Below are 18,419 nucleotides of genomic sequence, written 5' to 3'. Positions count from 1 at the left end.
TTTTAGAGCTTTAGGGCTTCTAGAAGTTTCTTTTTATAGAGTTCCTGTTTTCCTACACCTAACCATTGGCATTGACCTCCTCATTAGCATAAATCAACTGTTCTTTTTAGTGGATTGAGTGATGAGATGGGGTGTGGATGATGGGGGATGGTGGTTGGGAGGGAGAGAGGATTTTTTTTTTTTCTTGTTAGAGTGAGGGTCTCACTTCGTTGCCCAACTGTACAGTGGCATGATCACAGCTCACTGCAAGCTCTAACTCCTGGGCGCAGGCAATGAGAGACTCTTTGGCTATGAGTTAGGGAACTTGTTTCTCTTAGTCTTGGCTCTGCAGTAACTTGACCTTGAACAGTTCCATAGCACTGTGGTTATCACTGAGGAGCCAGAGCCCTGAGTCCTGGCTTTGCCACATTCTAACTGTGTACCTGTAGGTAACTCCCACAACCTATCTGTTACTATTTCCACGCCTCTCATGTACCTGTTTCCCTTAGATCCATTTCCTGCACTTCCCCTGTAAGCTGTATTTTCCAGGCCCTCTCCTAGTTAGCTTTGGTTATTGAGAGGCACCAGAGAAGATTAGAGGATGGGAGAAAGGAAGCCCACAGTGTTCCTCTCCCTCTGCTCTGGGCAGTGTCTCTAGCCATGGCTGTGTCTTCACCTCCTTGGTTCTAGCTTCTGCTAGGCAGCCCTCTTTCCTGCCTGTGATAACAGCACATATTTTCTTTTCCCTCTAGCCCTAGGGATGGTTGTAGCTTCCTGTGTTGCTAATCTTTGGGTTGTCCCACCATCCTGTTTGGTTTTTCCTTTCTTCGAACCCATGTATTCGTTCCCTGTATACATTTCTTGTACCAAAACTATCTGGCATGGGCTCTGTTTTTGGACTCTTCCCAATACAGTTCTGTCATCTGTAAAATGAAGATAATCATAGTATTTCTCTCCTCGTGTTGTGCTAAATAAGTTAATACATGCAAAGCATGTAGAACTGAGATTGTCATGTAATTTTTTTTTTTTTTTTTGAGATGGAGTTTTGCTCTTGTTGCCCAGGCTGGAGTGCAGTGGTGCAGTCTCAGCTCACTGCAACCTCCACCTCCCGAGTTCAAGCAATTCTCCTGCCTCAGCCTCCCGAGTAGCTGGGACTACAGGTGCACTCCACCATGCCTGGCTCATTTTTGTGTTTTTAGTAGAGGTGGGGTTTCACCATGTTGGCCAGGCTAGTCTCGAACTCCTGACCTTGTGATCTGCCCACCTTGGCCTCCCAAAGTGCTGGGATTACAGGCATGAGCCACTGCACCCGGCCTGTCATGTAATACTTAATGTAGTATTTAAGTGGCTAAGAGTTGTAATGAGCTTTTTTATCGTCGTTGATAAAATTGCAGTTCCATTTGTGTTGCCTTCAATATGAAGGAGGTAAAAATCAAAAGATAATTACAAAAGCATTTGGGTAATAAAACATTTGGATATAGATATGAAATGGCATATGACTTCTAGTGAAACTACCTGGTGCGGGCTGAGCAGGCCCTCACTTTCAAGAAGTTACAGTCTAGTTGGGGAGACAGTACACCTTCATGGCAGACAGGAGGGAACAATGGAAGAAGCAACAAACTTGGGGTGAGCAGGCCTGGACTGGAGCTTCAGTCTTGCTGGTTACTGGCTCTGTGCCTGTAGTTCAGTGATTTTCACACTTGACCAGCATTAGCATCATCTGAAAGGCTTGTTACAACACAGACTGCTAGACCCCACCCCAAAGTTTCTGACTTAGTAGTCTGTCACCCAGGCTGGAGTGCAATGGCATGATCACAGCTCATTATTGCCTCGACCTGCCGGGCTCCAGTGATCCTTCAGCCTCAGCATCCTAAATAGCTGGGGCCACAGGTGCGTGCCAGTATATCTGGCTAACTTTTTGATTTTTTTGTAGAGTCAAGGTCTCCCTATGTTGCCCAGGCTGGTCTCAAACTCCTGGGCTCAAGCGATCCTCCCTGCCTTGGCCTCCTGAAGTGTTGATATTACAGGCGTGAGCGCCCTGGCTATAATTTGCATTTCTAAAAAGTTCCCAGGTGGTTCTGCTACTGCTGCTGCTCTGGGATCCAATTAGCTTCATTTTCCTCAACTTTAGAAGGGGGACAGTAAATCTGGTTCTCCTTGCTTTACAAGGTGGTACAGACATGAAAGGATTTTGCTGTGATAGAAAATACGATTGTCGGCTAGGCGCGGTGGTTCACACCTGGAATCCCAGCATTTTGGGAGGCCGAGGTGGGCAGATCACCTGAGGTCAGGAGCTTGAGACCAACCCGGCCAACATGGTGAAACCCCGTCTCTACTGAAAATACAAAAATTAGCCAGGTGTGGTGACAGGTGCCTGTAATCCCAGCTACTCAGGAGTCTGAGGCAGGAGAATCGCTTGAACTTGGGAGGCAGAGGCTACAGTGAGCCGAGATCACTCCATTGAACTCCAGCCTGGGCAACAGAGCTAGACTCCGTCTCCAAAAAAAAAAAAAGTACTATTGTCAGCTGAGTGCAGTGGCTCATACCTGTAATCCTAGCACTTTGGGAAGTAGAGGTGAGAGGATTGCTTGAGCCTAGGAGTTTGAGGCCAGCCTAGGCAAGATGGTAAGATCTCGTCTCTACAAAAAAAAAAAAAAAAAGCTGGGCACAGTGGCTCACGCCTGTAATCCCAGCACTTTGGAAAGCCGAGGCAGGTGGATCATGAGGTCAGGAGATCGAAACCATCCTAGCTAACATGGTGAAACCCCATCTCTACTAAAAATACAAAAAATTAGCCAGGCATGGTGGTGGGCGCCTGTAGTCCCAGCTACCCGGGAGGCTGAGGCAGGAGAATGGTGGGAACCTGGGAGGTAGGGCTGGCAGTCTGGCAGTGAGCCGAGACTGCACCACTGCACTCCAGCCTGGGTGACGGAGTGAGACTCCGTCTCAAAAAAAAAATTTTTTTAAATGGTGGGAATGGTGGTCCCAGCTACATGGGAGGCTGAGGCAGGAGGATTACTTGGGCTCAGGAGGTTGAGGCTTCAGTGAGCTGTGTTCATGTCACTACACTCCAGCTTAGGTGACAGAGCAACACCGTGTCTCAAAAGAAAAGGAAAATGTTATTGTTTATAACTAGAAGTGCCTTCTTCATTAAGCGCGCGCGCGCGCGCGCGCGCGCGCACACACACACACACACACACACACACACACATCCCTTAGTTGACTTTTAAGATATTTCCAAGGCAGTAACACTTGCAGACTCATATAGTGTGAATAAATTGTGTAATTATAGTGAGTAGACAGAATGACGAGGTCAGCTTTGGATGGATTTTTTTCTTGAGAGTCCAGAAGGTTTGAACTGGATTTAGAAGGAGGTGACAGGTGTGAATCGTCAGCAAGCAGTCAGGAGGAGGGATGTGTCCTGGAGGATCATGCAGAGCCTCCTGTGTTCATGAACAGCGGCCTATATAGGGAAGCCACATGACCTCTGCTCCCCCAACCCTTGCACCCTTTTCATTCCCACACTCTTACCCCCTATCTAGAGTGTCTTCTTCCTTTATGTGGCTGGATCCTATCTTCTCTTCCTATCGCAGTTCGAATCCTATTTTTTTTTTTTTTTTTGAGGCAGAGTCTCACTCTGTCGCCCAGGCTGGAGTGCAGTGGCGTGATCTCGGGTCACTGCAAGCTCCGCCTCCCGGGTTCATGCCATTCTCCTGCCTCAGCCTCCCGAGTAGCTGGGACTGCAGGCACCCGCCACCATGCCTGGCTAATTTTTTGTATTTTTAGTAGAGATGGGGTTTCACCATGTTAGCCAGGATGGTCTTGATCTCCTGACCTCATGATCCGCCCGCCTCAGCCTCCCAACATGCTGGGATTACTGATGTGAGCCACCATGCCCGGCCAAATCCTGTTTTTTTTTCCTGCTGACTTGTTCACTTTAATCTTTTCCTATCCTGAAGTCTTTCCTTTCTTCCGAAAGACTTGTGGTCTTTCCTCGGTAATAACTTGTTTTATTTCATGGTCTTTTAAAAAGTTTTTAGCCACTGGGCGCGGTGGCTCATGCCTCTAATCCCAGCACTTTGGGAGGCCGAGGTGGGTGGATCGCCTGAAGTCAGGAGTTCGAGACTAGCCTGACCAACACGGTGAAACCCTGTCTCTACTAAAAATACAAAAAATTAGCCAGGTCTGGTGGCAGGTGCCTGTAATCCCAGCTACTCGGGAGGCTGAGGCAGGAGAATCACTTGAACCCGGGAGGCAGAGGTTGCAGTGAGCCGAGATCGTGCCACTACACTCCAGTCTGGGAGACAGAGTGAGACTCTGTCTCAAAAAAAAAAAAAAAAAAAAAAAAAAAAGTTTTTAGCCTATCTCAGCTGGGCGTGGTGGCTAATGCCTGGAATCTCAGCACTTTGGGAGGCCAAGGTCGGCAGATCACCTGAGGTCAGAAGTTCAAGACCAGTCTGGCCAACATGGTGTATCCCCGTCTCTACTAAAAACACAAAAATTAGCCAGGTGTGGTGGCACACACCTATAATCCCAGCTACTCAGGAGGCTGAGGCAGGAGAATCACTTGAACCTAAGAGGCGGAGGTTGCGGTGAGCCCAGATCACGCCATTGCACTACAGGCTGGGCGACACAGTGAGACGCTGTCTCAAAAAAAAAAAAAAGTTTTTAGCCTATCTCTCTCATGAGATTATCAGCTTTTTTTGCTTTTTTGAGATGGAGTCTCGCTATCACCCAGGCTGGAGTGCAGTGGCATGATCTTGGCTCATTGCAACCTCTGCCTCTTGAGTTCAAGTGCTTCTCCTGCCTTAGCCTCCCGAGTAGCTGGGATTACAGGCGCACACCACCATGCCTGGCGAATTTCTGTATTTTTAGTAGAGACGAGATTTTACCATGTTGGCCAGGCTGGTCTCGAACTCCTGACCTCAAGCGATCCACCCACCATGGCCTCCCAAAGTGCTGGGATTACAGGTGTGATCCCTGGCCTGATTGTCAGCTTCTTGAAGTCAGGGGCTAAGTCCTCTGCTTGTATGTTTCTTAAACCCTAAGAAAAGTGTTGGGAATGGCTTATGTATGTAATAAGCATGTGGGATTGTGGCAGTCTATCCATTAATTCTTATAGTGTATGAAAGAGGAATCTTGCTTTCCAGTTTTTCAGTTTTTGCCTTCTGGTTTTTTTTTTTTTTTTTTTTTGGAGACAGAGTATTGCTCTGTTGCCCAGGCTGGAGCGCAGTGACATGATCTCAGCTCAGTGCAACTTCCGCCTCCTGGGTTCAAGTGATTCTCGTGCCTCAGCCTCCCAAGTAACTGGGATTACAGGCATACACCACCATACCCAGATAATTTTTGTATTTTTAGTAGAGATATGGTTTCACCCTGTTGGTCAGGCTGGTCTCGAACTCCTGACCTCAAGTGATCCACCTGCCTCAGCCTCCCAAAGTGTTGGGATTACAGATGTGAGCCACTGTTCCCAGCCCTTCCTTCTTCTGTTTTCTACTTACCTAAATGTATATAGCTTTCCATTCTTATTGCAAAAAGTCTGTGGAAATCAATGAGAAAACTCATTTCTTAGAGACTTGAAGGGGTGAGCTGGGGCTTGAAAGTTGAACTTCTGAACCAGATCCTGAATTCTCTCTGCTGTAGTGTGCTGCTTGCTTCCCAAGTTGGCTAGACTTCTAAAAATTCTCCAATGGTTTGCCGTTGGTTTCAGGATACAGTCTAAACTTCTTGAGGCATGGTAGACAAGACCTATCACAGCTTGGCTCCCATCTACCTTTCCCTGCTTATGCTCAGACACTCCCCTTTGGTGCTTCTGTAGGACCATTTACTAGATCTCAAAGAGGGAGGAAGCTGAGGTGAGGAGGAGTGCGCAGAAGAAGGGAGCAGCTACTTCCTTTGGCATGCCCAAATGCTGTTACTTTCCTTTTACTTATGTAATATATGATAACATACAAAAGATTATATGTAAAGTCTGTGGGAGTTAGACTTTACGTATAGACCATCGGTGAGCCCACCACTCAACTTAAGAATTAAAACATAAACAGGCCAGGCGCGGTGGCTCATGCCTGTAATCCCAGCACTTTGGGAGGCCGAGACGGGCAGATCACGAGGTCAGGAGATCGAGACCATCCTGGCGAACATGGCGAAACCCTGCCTCTACTAAAAAAAAAATACAAAAAATTAGCCGGGCGTGGTGTCGGGCGCCTGTAGTCCCAGCTACTTGGGAGGCTGAGGCAGGAGAATGGTGTGAACCCAGGAGGCGGAGCTTGCAGTGAGCTCGAGATCGCGCCACTGCACTCCAGCCTGGGTGACAGAAAAAAAAAAGAATTAAAACATAATCAACACTATTAAAGTTTCCTGTGTGCCCCTCACCATTTTCTGTAGAGCAGAGTGGGTTTTACCACATGCTGCCTCTCCTGCTATTCCCCCATACCTTTCTAGAAAAGGCTGTCAGTGAGAGGATTCCCCTCACCCTGCACCAAGAACTGCTGAGGTAGTGCCAGATTGCTGTCTTGCCTCATTCCGGGGAGAGTCATTTGAGTCTACTCTGGGGTTCGCCAGTGAAAGTCTTGATGATGAATAGGATCTGTGTCCCTTGCAGGTCAGACCGGGAAGCTGATGTATGTGATGCACAACTCAGAGTACCCATTGAGCTGTTTCGCTCTCTTTGAGAATGGCCCTTGTCTTATTGCTGACACCAACTTTGATGTGCTTATGGTGAAGCTCAAGGGCTTTTTCCAGAGTGCTAAGGCCAGCAAGATTGAAACCCGGGGCACCCGGTACCAGTACTGTGACTTCCTGGTGAAGGTGGGCACGGTCACAATGGGGCCCAGTGCCCGGGGCATCTCTGTGGAGGTAAGACCTTGGTGAAAATAGGAGCAGGATATGCTGAGGGGGCTGCTCAGCAAAGGGCTCTGAAGATTTTCCAGTTCTTCTCTATGTTTTTTTTTTTTGAGACAGAGTCTTGCTCTGTCACCCAAGCTGGAACGCAATGGTGCAATCTTGGCACACTGCAGCCTCGACCTCCAGGGCTCAATTGATCCTTCAACCTATCTCCCAAGTACCTGGGACTATACCCACCGAATGTAAATTTTTTTTTTTTTTTTTTTTTAATTAGAAATGAGGTCTTGATGTGTTGCCCAGGCTGGTCTCAAACTGCTGGGCTCAAGTGATCCTCCCACTTCAGCCCCGCAGAGTGCTGGGATTACACGTATGAGCCACCACACCTGGCCTCCAGTCCTTCTCAATTTAAACAGATATTTATGCCTGCCTGATCCCTGACTCCAAGGCATCTGTGCTTTCTCTCCGTGAATCTTTTATCCTTTCTTTAATTATTCAGAGACTGAGACTCTCTAACACAAGGTGGGAAGTAGGAAGCGGGAAGCTGGGTTCAAACCAAGCAGAAAGCTTCATTAGGAAGGGTAGCTTGCTAGAGAAGGGAAAAGATAGTCAAGGAAGGCAGGTGAGTTATGATATGGAGGGACAGTCACCCATGAGAAGAAGTACTGGAGCAGAACAGGACAACTCTTGGAACAATTTTCTGGAGGTGGGCCCTAAATCACATATGCCCATATAGCTCTCCTTAGTATGCTTTAAGATAGGTATCAAAAGTTGGGAAGCAAAAATGTGCTTTTCCTTTTGACATGCTGTCTGCGTTCTTTCATGGTAGAAAGAGGTGTTTGTGTGTGAGATCACTTCATCTGTGACCCTGAGAGAGAGAGAGTGTGTGTATACATACACATATATAGTGACAAGGAGTGAGAGTGGCAGTGTGGCAGTAGCTGGCTTCTTGTGGGACCAGGGAAAGTTCACAACTTATAATATGCCCAGCACTGAGATAAGAAAACAAGTAAGCTTGCAGGGTCTACCCTTTGAAAATTTGTGATTTATTTATTGAGTGAGGCCGAAACACACAAACTATTTTTGAAGTTAGTCTGAAAATGCCATAAAAGAGGCAGTTTGCTCTGGGAATTCAAGCCAGTATGAGCACTGCTGACTTTGGTTGTGATTCTTCCTGGAGGATCAACATTTATGTAGGGATTTAAAATGTAGAAACATGGGGATGGATAAGTCTAGGAAGAATCCCACTTGGAGAAAAGGGCATTAGTGGTAGTTTCTGCTCAACAACCTCTAGGACCAAGACTTCCTAACTCTTTCAGCTTGTGATAGACCTTGGATTTGCTGAGACCCACTGAGGACCCACTGTTGATCCTCTACATTTCTAATCTTGTAGTAGAAACACACCCCACCTGTTTATTTACTTGTTTCTCCTTAGGGTTGCCAGTAATTTTGTCCTGCCATCTCTCCAGTAAAAAATTAGGAGAGCAGCCGGGCGCGGTGGCTCAAGCCTGTAATCCCAGCACTTTGGGAGGCCGAGACGGGCAGATCACGAGGTCGGGAGATCAAGACCATCCTGGCTAACACGGTGAAACCCTGTCTGTACTAAAAAATACAAAATACTAGCCGGGCGAGGTGGCGGGCGCCTGTAGTCCCAGCTACTCGGGAGACTGAGGCAGGAGAATGGCGTAAACCCGGGAGGCGGAGCTTGCAGTGAGCTGAGATCCGGCCACTACACTCCAGCTTGGGTGACAGAGCGAGACTCCGTCTCCAAAAAAAAAAAAAAAAAAATTAAGAGAGCAGAAGGAGAAATGAAGATGTATATTTTTTGGCCCATGCCACACTATTTGGGAAATTCTTTCTTAGGGTCAGAGCCCAGGTTGGTTCTACCTAGGGAGTAAAATATGGTCTTGAAAAAAACTCATAAGCATTTGTGTCTACTTTGCTCTCTACTTACCACCACCACACACATTTTCCTTCTCTTTATCTTTGTCATGTCTCTTAGAATTTTCTTGAGCTCTCCTTGAATCTTTACCCAGCATAGCAGGGACAACACAGTCCTGAGATCATCAAAAGGGGCCCAGATCTGCTTCTGGATCCTCTGGGAGGGCTGCAGGTTGGCACAGCTCCAGAAAGAGAAATGTCAAAGATGCCTAAAGATGCGGGTGTTGAGCCCAGTGTTTGGGTTGAATGTTTCCTGTGGACCAACACTGTGCTAGGAGGTGTATGTCTTTAGCTTGGGGTTGGGGAAGATGGGAGCAGGAGGCAGGAGGTGCAAGAGAAGCAGACCTTGTCTTAGCCTTCATTCACCCTCATTCTCTGTGCTTTTGGTTCCCAGGTGGAGTATGGCCCGTGTGTGGTAGCTAGTGACTGCTGGAGCCTGCTGCTTGAGTTCCTACAGAGTTTTCTAGGCAGCCACACACCAGGGGCTCCTGCAGTGTTTGGGAACAGACATGATGCAGTCTACGGCCCAGCAGATACCATGGTCCAGTACATGGAACTCTTCAACAAGATCCGCAAGCAGCAGCAGGTGCCGGTGGCTGGGATTCGTTAGTGATGAGCAGCTGCCAGCTGAGCTCTGTCACCAGGGGTACTCCACAGGAGAAGCAGGTGCTGACTCTCAGGTTCCCGGACCCCAGAAACCCAGGGTAGACATGGAGTCTACTCTCCTTCTCTGGTTCCCAGCTGTGGCTTTTGTTCTGGGGCTCTGGAGTCCCCTCCCCAACCCCCTGACTCTCACACATAGCCCCCCATCAGCTGTTTTACTCCATTCCTTACTGGATTTGGCCTGTCCTCAAGAATGGTAATTATGAAGAATGGAGAAGTTTGGACCCTGCCTCCTTTAGGGGAAAGGTAGGACAGGAATGTCCCTGCCTGGTATTGGTGGGGGAAACAGTCTGTATCCCCAACTATTGGGGATTTGTCTCAGGCCCACCGTGAACATGCTGCATTTTATGTTTGGACTGTGCTGTAATAAGAGCCTCTTCCTTTTGTCAGAGGATGTAACTGGGCTTCTATCCTGGAGATGGAGTGGAAGGCACAACTGGTTTGATAGTTACCATTTTCTGACCTGTTTGCTGAAGTGATTTGCGAATTGACTTTCCTAGGATGTTGCCTGAGTCCTTTGAACTCTCCTTCTGACATCTTTCCCTTCTGTTGTGAAATATGTTAAGCCACAGGCCAAACTGCTATAAGATAGAAGTTTGTTTTTTTCTCACCTAATAATAGAGAGGTAATCAGATGGTCTAGGGCAGATTTAACTCTACAAAGTTATCAGGAACTTGGTTTCTTTCTGTCTTATTCAGCCATTCCCAGTATGTTTTCTTACCCACAATATCAAAGAAGACTCATCAGCTCCATATCTGCATTCTCCTGGGGAAAGAAAGAGAGAAAAGATCTATTTTTTTAAAAAAGATAGACTGAGCATTGCTCAAATCACTGTGGCCACACTGCTGAAAGAGATGCTGGGACATAGAGCCTCTTATCTTGCTCAAATCACTGTGGCCACACTTTGCTGAAAGAGATGTTGGGACATAGAGCCTCTTATCTGGGCAGTCATGTGCCGAGTTAAAACTCAGGGATGCTGTGACTACAAGATGAAAGAGAATTGTGACTACAAGTTGCTGAGACCCAGTTAATGGCCTCTGCTACATGGAGCTCAATGGACATGCCCAGGAATGCTCTTGGCTGTTCATTTGTAGTTAATACCTCCTGTAACTAAAGCATTCGTTTATGAATTGACTTGAGAGAAGGGCTGATCTCAGAGTCACTTTGAGCTAAGTTGGATTAGTCACACTAGGAAGTTAATTCCACACCCTTCGTCTAAGTCTCAGTATTGAGGCCTCTCCAGTTCTCATGCACCCTAATCTTGTGTTAGAACACTTGACCCTGATATGTGCACCTTGCTTCATGGTTGCCTGAGCTCTTTCTCCTGTTTCATTTGAACCTCCAAACTACATATTTGGCCATATTGCCTGCCTACCCCAAGCCTGCTGCAGAAATATTCATCCAGGTATAACCTTGATATACACAGAGATGGTCTTAGGAGAATTGTTAATGTATGTACTGTATTGTCATCAAGGATACTGTCCCTTATTTGAAGACATCTAAAGAGAAACTGTTTTCAGATCCAAGTGCTCAGATCTAAAGCCTCTGCAAAAGTCAGGTAGTGGTCATGTTTCCCTTCTAGTTTTAGCTGACAGGAAGCTCAATTCAGTATCATAACTACAGAACCTGTCATTTGTATTTTTTGTTCTCACGCCCTGTTTTTGTTATTTTGTTTCTGGTTTTTTATATTGAGGTATGTTTTAGATATTGTTTACAAAAATAAAATGCACAGATCTTATGTTTTTGGCCTCCTGATTTACATTTGCTTTCGTCCAGTTTTATTTATTTGTATTTTTCTGTAGGCTGCAGCTTTTATGGAATGAAACAATGCATAGGCAACATTTTGAACACAATGCATTTCCTGAAAATCTCCAGAATTTGATTGTGGTAAATACAGACTCTCTAGACTTGTGCATTGTAAGGAGGGACTCTGTTCCCTAAAAGCTAGAAAGAAAAAAAAAGTATACAAACTTTGCCTTTATTTTGTTTTATTAGTATTATTTATTTATTTATTTTGAGATGGAGTTTTGCTCTTGTTGCCCAGGCTGGAGTGCAATGGCACGATCTCGGCTCACTACAACCTCTGCCTCCCGGGTTCAAGCGAATCTCCTGCCTCAGCCTCCCGAGTAGCTGGGATTACAGGCGTGTGCCACCATGCCCAGCTAATTTTATATTTTTAGTAGAGATGGGCTTTTTCCATGTTGGTCAGGCTGGTCTCGAACTCCTGACCTCAGGTGATCCACCCACTTCAACCTCCCAAAGTGCTGGGATTACAGGCGTGAGCCACCATGCCCGACCCTTATTTTATTTTTTGTGATGGAATTTCACACTTGTTGCCCAGGCTGGGGCACAGCGGCATAATCTTGGATTGCAACCTCTGCCTCCCGGATTCAAGTGATTCTCATGCCTCAGCCTCCCGAACAGCTGGGATTAGAGGTGCCCGCCACCACACCCAGCTCATTTTTTGTATTTTTAGTAGAGATGGAGTTTCATTATGTTGGCCAGGGTAGTCTCCAACTCCTGACCTCAGGTAATCCACCCGCCTCAGCCTCCCAAAGTGTTGGGATTACAGGTGTGAGCCACTGTGCCCAGCCCACTTTGCCTTTTAGGCACAGTCTTGGCTCATAACATTTCCAGCGTTTTTCACTTTTGTTCTTTTCCTTCACATTTAAGCATACATTCGACCAGCTTTAAGTCTAGAGAACACCAGATTTAAGAACTGCCACTTGGGTACTTTTTTCCTTTGTGTCCATTAAAGGAAATGTGTCACTAAAAGAGGCAGGTAATGCAATGTATTTTCTTTTTTTTTTTTTTTTTTTGAGACAGAGTCTTGCTCTATTCCCAGGCTGGAGTGCAGTGCCTTGATCTCAGCTCACTGAAGCCTCCTCCTCCCAGGTCCAAGCGATTCTCCTTCAGCCTCTCGAGTAGCTGGGACTACAGGCACACACCATCACATCCAGCTAATTTTTGTATTTTTCCAGCTTCTTTTTTTTTTTGGAGACACAGTCTTGCGCTGTTGCCCAGGCTGGAGTGCAGTGGCATGATCTCGGCTCACTGCAAGGTCCGCCTCCTGGGTTCACGCCATACTCCTGCCTCAGCCTCCCAAATAGCTGGGACTACAGGCACATGCCACCACGCCCAGCTAGTTTTTTTTGTATTTTTTGTAGAGACGGGGTTTCTTGGTCGTGATCTGCCCGCCTCAGCCTCCCAAAGTGCTGGGATTATAGGTGTGAGCCGCCGTGCCTGGTGTTTTTGTATTTTTATTTTATTTATTTATTTATTATTTTTTGAGACAGAGTCTCGCTCTGTCGCCCAGGCTGGAGTGCAGTGGCTTGATCTCGGCTCACTGCAAGCTCCGCCTCCTGGGTTCACGCCATTCTCCTGCCTCAGCCTCCTTAGTAGCTGGGACTACAGGTGCCCGCCACCACGCCCGGCTAATTTTTTGTATTTTTAGTAAGATGGGGTTTCACCGTGTTAGCCAGGATGGTCTCGATCTCCTGAACTTGTGATCTGCCCGCCTTGGCCTTGCAAAGTGCTGGGATTACAGGCGTGAGCCACCGTGCCTGGTCTAATTTTTGTATGTTTAGAAATGGGGTTTCACCATGTTGGCCAGGATGGTCTCTATCTCTTGACCTTGTCATCCGCCCACCTCGGCCTCCCAAAGTGCTGGGATTACAGGCATAAGCCACCCTGCCCAGCCTACATTTCTTAAATAATTTAAGAAATATGGCTCCACTAGGAAAGCTGCCAAAACTAAACTGATGACTTGTGGGAAGGACCCATACGTTGTCCAGCTCTTGTGTGCATTTCTGAGTGGGGCTTTTAGGAGTACTTTAGGATATAAATATTTGTGTATAATTTTTGAAAGTGAAAGTTGAGGGCTACTTATATAAATTAAGGGGAAAAGGACGTGATTATTCCCATTTTATAAGTAAATCTTACACTCAGCCAGTAAATGGAGATGCCATATTTTTTTGGTTCACATCTCATGTTCTTGCCACTCTAGACTATCTTCCTACCCCTCCTTCCTCTGTTTCCAGATGCTTTAGCCTTTTTCCCATCTGTAGCTACCCCAAAAGAGCAGAAACTGGGAAACTTCTAGGGCCTTGCCAATGTCATCTTGGGGTACTTTTGCCAGAGCCACACAGAAATATGCTAACCTTGACTGTCAGCTGTCAGGGAAGCTTTAGAGCTCATTTAGTTCTTTCAGTGTAAAATGAAGTCATGCAGAGAGATGAGGGTAGAGTCAGACCAAACTTCAAGCTCAGGACTCCTGGCTACCAGCATGTGCCAAAGTACAGCAGCTGGACCTCCCAGAGGTGCTGGATGATTTTAGGTGGAATGTGGAAACATTTTAATACTAGTACTCTGTCTTATTCTAATTTGTATTAAGAGAAAAGTATAACTAGCACTTTATTCCTTAGGATGGGGGTGTTTTTAAGAGTTTGTTTGTTTATTTATCAGTAGAGATGGAGGTCTCATCCTGTTGTCCAGCCTGGAAGAGTCTTTTCAAATGATCTATTAAGTTACAGTACAGGGGATACATGCCAACCTCAAAACCTGTGGAAGGGGAAGGCAAATGCTGGATCTTGGGAACCACTGTAAACTACTTTGTGTCTAGTCTATTTCCTACATCCATTGATGGTTCCTGCCCTGGCTGTGCTTTCCTGTTGTCTTTCTTCCATGCTGGATTCTCTGTACCCTGCTCCCACGCTGCCTCCTGCTGGCTTTCCTCAGATATTAAGGACCAGGTAGTCACATTTCCCCCACCACGCGTTGGTGTGGCTTCTTCACTGAAGAAAACACCTAGGGACTGACCCACTCCTCGCCTCCACCAGATCTACTCCAACCCAGTGTGTTCTGAGGCTTCAGGTTGAGGCAGTTATTGAAATTTTTCTCTTCAAATACTGGAAGGTAAGGGTTGTGGTTAGAAGTTCCCCACCTAAGCATGTGCTCCAGGTGTCAAAAATTGACAGGCAGGACTGATACATGGCCTTGTCATCTCCAGCCCCATACCTTTAACTCCCAACATTGCCTTTCTCTTGTCATACCCTCCCTCTCCATTTCTGTTACTGCGTGGGTTTCTTAGGCCACAGACCCCAATTACTATCTCATGTGGAATGGCTGAAACCAATTGCATTACAGGCTTGGGCCTCCCCTGAGAATTTGGTGTCTTTGGCTTGTGAGTACTCACTTCTTGGGGGTAGGAGCTCTCCAAGATGAGTCACTATGATTGCATAGAGCATTCCCAAATCAGTCTTTTTGGTTAGAATAACTCTTTAAATCACCCAGCTTGATTTAGAGTCAATAATTGAATGATGATCCCTCAATCATTCAATACTCACATCTCGGTGGGGCGTGGTCGCTCACACCTGTAATACCAGCACTTTGGGAAGCTGAGGTGGGCAGATCACCTGAGGTCAGGAGTTCAAAACTAGCTTGACTAACATGGTGAAACCCCATCTCTACTAAAAATACAAAATTATCTGGACGTGGTGGTGCACGCCTGTAATCCCAGCTACTTGGGAGGCTGTGGCAGAAGAATGAATCACTTGAACCTGGGAGGTGGAGGTTGCAATGAGACGAGATCTCGCCACTGTACTCCAGCCTGGGTGACAGAGTGAGACTCTGTCTCGAAAAAAAAAAAATCTGTGATCCAGAAAAGAGTCTCTAAAGGGAGAACAAATCCTGCAATGGAAACAGTATGAGGACAAAGTTAAGCAAGTTTGAGACTGGTCCAGCCAGCTTTTGTGAGCAGGATCTTTCCCTGCCTTCTGGACCTTACATCTGGGTGTCAAGCCAGAGGATTTTCCTTCTTCATTTTATAGCCAATCCTTTGGGCCTTTCAGACAGTTTCTGGGAAGATGGACTGAGTTTGTGCTATCTTCCTATGTTTCCCCTTTTTCTTTTGAAAATAGGCAGGAGTAAATACATATGAAGCAATCTTGATAGCTACTTCTGTGGCTTCAGAGTTACTGTTCTGTTATGACACTCCATGGGGTCTGACAAGTATTCTGTTGTAATGGAATTTGGCATAATGCATATACTTTTTCATTTTTCAGAAAAATGTGATTGATGAGGCAGAGAAATAGTTCCTTGCCTCTGTGATGAAATTAGCAAGTTGAAAAATTATTGAAATGATTAGGGCAAAGTTTCCTAATTCTCTTGCATTCTCTGTTTCATTTCCCAACATACCGCTGCCCCCATCAGATAGCACAGACTAATTTTTAAGATTAATATGAATTTGACTGAATTTTCTTTGGAGACTTTTAAAAAGAGATTTTAGGGACCACATTTATATAGCCTAGATTGTCCTGAAGCCAGAATTCAAGAGTAGAAGTCTTTTGTCATGTAGGAAAGGCAAGGCTGTGAATGTGAAGGGTGTTCTGGGGTGGCCTGCTCGAGGGAAGAGAATGTGTCTTTGAGAGACAGATGGTTGAGTGCTTGCCATAGCACTGGCCCTAACTTGCCACGTAACTTCAATCAAGCTGTTGTCTCTGAGTCTCATCTGTACAGTGGGAATAATGATGCCTGCTTTCCATATTTCATAGAGTTGTTGAGAGGCTCAAAAGAAAATACATATGAAGAGTGTTTTGTAGGCAAGAAGATGCCATCTCTGCTCTCAGGTCTTAATTTTCTAAAATTTTTTATTTTTTAAGACAGAGTCACACTATGTTTCCCAGGCTGGTCTCAAACTCCTGGGCTCAAGTGATCCTCGGCCTCCCAAAGTGTTGGGATTATAGCTGTGAGCCACCATGCCTGGCCTAAATATTTATTAATTTGCTTAAAGGTAACAATAAGCCCATCACGTTAACATAAATAATGTTTTTTTGAGACAGAGTCTCACTCTATGGCCTAGGCTGGAGTGTAGTGGTATGATCTCAGCTCACTGCAACCTCCGGCTCCCAGGTTCAAGCAATTCTCGTGCCTCAGCCTCCCGAGTAGCTTGGATTACAGGCGCCTGCCACCATGCCTGGCTAATTTTTGTATTTTTAGTAGAGATGGGGTTTTGCCTTGTTGACCAGGCTGGTCTCAAACTCCTGACCTCAGGTGATCCACCCACCATAGCCTCCCAAAGTGCAGGGATTACAGGCGTGGGCAAAATATTTATTTATGTATCTTATTTATTTATTTATTTATTTATTTATTGAGATGGGGTCTTGCTCTGTTGCCCAGGCTGGAATGCAGTGGCATGATCATAGCTTACTACAGCCTCCATCTCCCAAGCTCAAGCAATCCTCCCACCTCATCCTCCTGAGTAGCTAGGAACTACCTGGGCCCGCCACCATATCTGGCTAATTTATTTTTAGTAGAGATGACTATGTTGTCCAGGCTTGGTCTCAAACTTCCTAAGCTCAAGTGATCTTCCCACTTTGGCTTCCCAAAGTGTTGGGATTACAGGCGTGAGCCACTATGCCTAGCTGATAAAATATTTTTAAGGAAAAGTAATTATTTTTCCAAACAAAATTTCTTGAGAAGAGTAGCATTGTTTTTAATTTTCATAAATCTCTTGAATGTCTGGCATAATAGAAGACTGTGAAATACTCATATCTGCTTTTGCATTCAATCTGTTTCAATGTTGTTTTGGTTGAATATGAAGAAAATTCAACCTCCCACAGATGTGTATTTGGAAAAAGGGAGAAGTATATTCTAACTTTTTCAGATAATTGTGGATATTCTTTGATGCTGTCAAAACTCTGCTAAAGGCTAGTTGCAATGTGGAACCTCAAAGTATATTAGTGAACTTTTTATATTCTATTAATGTTTATTGGTTTATTTTGCACTTTTTTTTTCTTTTTAGAGATGGGGTCTCGCTATATTGCCCAGGCTAGTCTCGAACTCCTGGGCTCAAATGATCCACCTCCCTCAGCCTCTCAAAGTGCTGAGATTACAGGCGTGAGCCACTGCGCCTGGCTTTATTTTGCACTTTGAATGGATCTTTTACGAATGTGTGATTTTGTAGTGTCATGCATTGGTCATTTGGAAAACACTGCACAGCACTTTGGGAGGCTGAGGTGGGCAGATTGCCTGAGCTCAGGAGTTCAAGACCAGCCTGGGCAACATGGTGAAACCCCGTCTCTACTAAAATACAAGAAATTAGCTGGGCTTGGTGGTGTGCGCCTGTGGTCCCAGCTACTCAGAAGGCTGAGGCAGGAGAATCGCTTGAACCCGGGAAGCAGAGGTTGCAGTGAGCTGACATCACGCCACTTCTCTATAGCCTGGGCGACAGAGTGAGACTTCGTTTCCAAAAACAAAAATAAATGGTTGAGTTTTATCATAACCGACAATGCTATCAGACTCAACTTTAATTTTAAGAACATGTCGGCCGGGCACGGTGGCTCATGCATGTAATCCCAGCACTTTGGGAAGCCGAGGCGGGCGGATCACCTGAGGTTGGGAGTTTGAGACCAGCCTGACCAACATGGAGACATCCCGTCTCTACTAAAAATACAAAAATTAGCCGGGTATGGTGGCAGATGCCTGTAATCCCAGCTACTAGGGAGGCTGAGGCAGGAGAATCGCTTGAACCTGGGAGGCAGAGGTTGCGGTGAGCCGAGATCGCACCATTGCACTCCAGCCTGGGCAACAAGAGTAAAACTCCGTCTCGGAAAAAAAAAGAAAAAAGAAAAGAACATGTCTGCCAGATATCCACTGAACAACTACAGTCTATTAGCTGTTCTTTCAAATAAAAATGGTGTTCCATGAAGAAAGCTATTAACTCATCTCCAAACTCAAATTACAAAAGTGCTTTTTCTCAAGACAAATGTACTTAAAAGTGCTTGATGCATACATACATACATTTAATCACATAAACACGTGTACTTAAAGTAATTTTTATTGTCTTCATTGAAGACTTCTTAAATGAAACGTGTTTTTGTTTTTTTTTTTTTTTGAGACAGAGTCTCACTCTGTTGCCCAGGCTGCAGTGCAGTGGTGTGATCTCAGCTCACTGAAACCTCTGCCTCCCAGGTTCAAGTGATTCTCCTGCCCCAGCC

The 18,419-nt window shown here is 45.8% G+C and overlaps 1 protein-coding gene across 5 annotated transcripts in view; it reads left to right on the top strand.

Moving 5' to 3' along the window:
- The window catches only part of MED20 (mediator complex subunit 20), a 29,483-nt gene extending 18,322 nt beyond the window's left edge, over nt 1-11,161 (top strand). For all 5 annotated transcript variants that reach the window (XM_030928526.1, XM_010369647.2, XM_030928529.1 and 2 more), the window contains 2 exons: nt 6,581-6,834; nt 9,155-11,161. In XM_030928526.1, the coding sequence (XP_030784386.1) occupies nt 6,581-6,834; nt 9,155-9,370 (470 nt within the window). In that variant the 3' untranslated portion in view covers nt 9,371-11,161. The remainder of the gene's footprint in view (nt 1-6,580; nt 6,835-9,154) is intronic.
- Nucleotides 11,162-18,419: the final 7,258 nt, after the last annotated feature.

Source organism: Rhinopithecus roxellana, chromosome 4 (genome assembly GCF_007565055.1).
Source record: "Rhinopithecus roxellana isolate Shanxi Qingling chromosome 4, ASM756505v1, whole genome shotgun sequence".
NCBI lineage: Eukaryota > Metazoa > Chordata > Mammalia > Primates > Cercopithecidae > Rhinopithecus > Rhinopithecus roxellana.
This window is presented reverse-complemented; position numbering and strand designations above follow the sequence as displayed.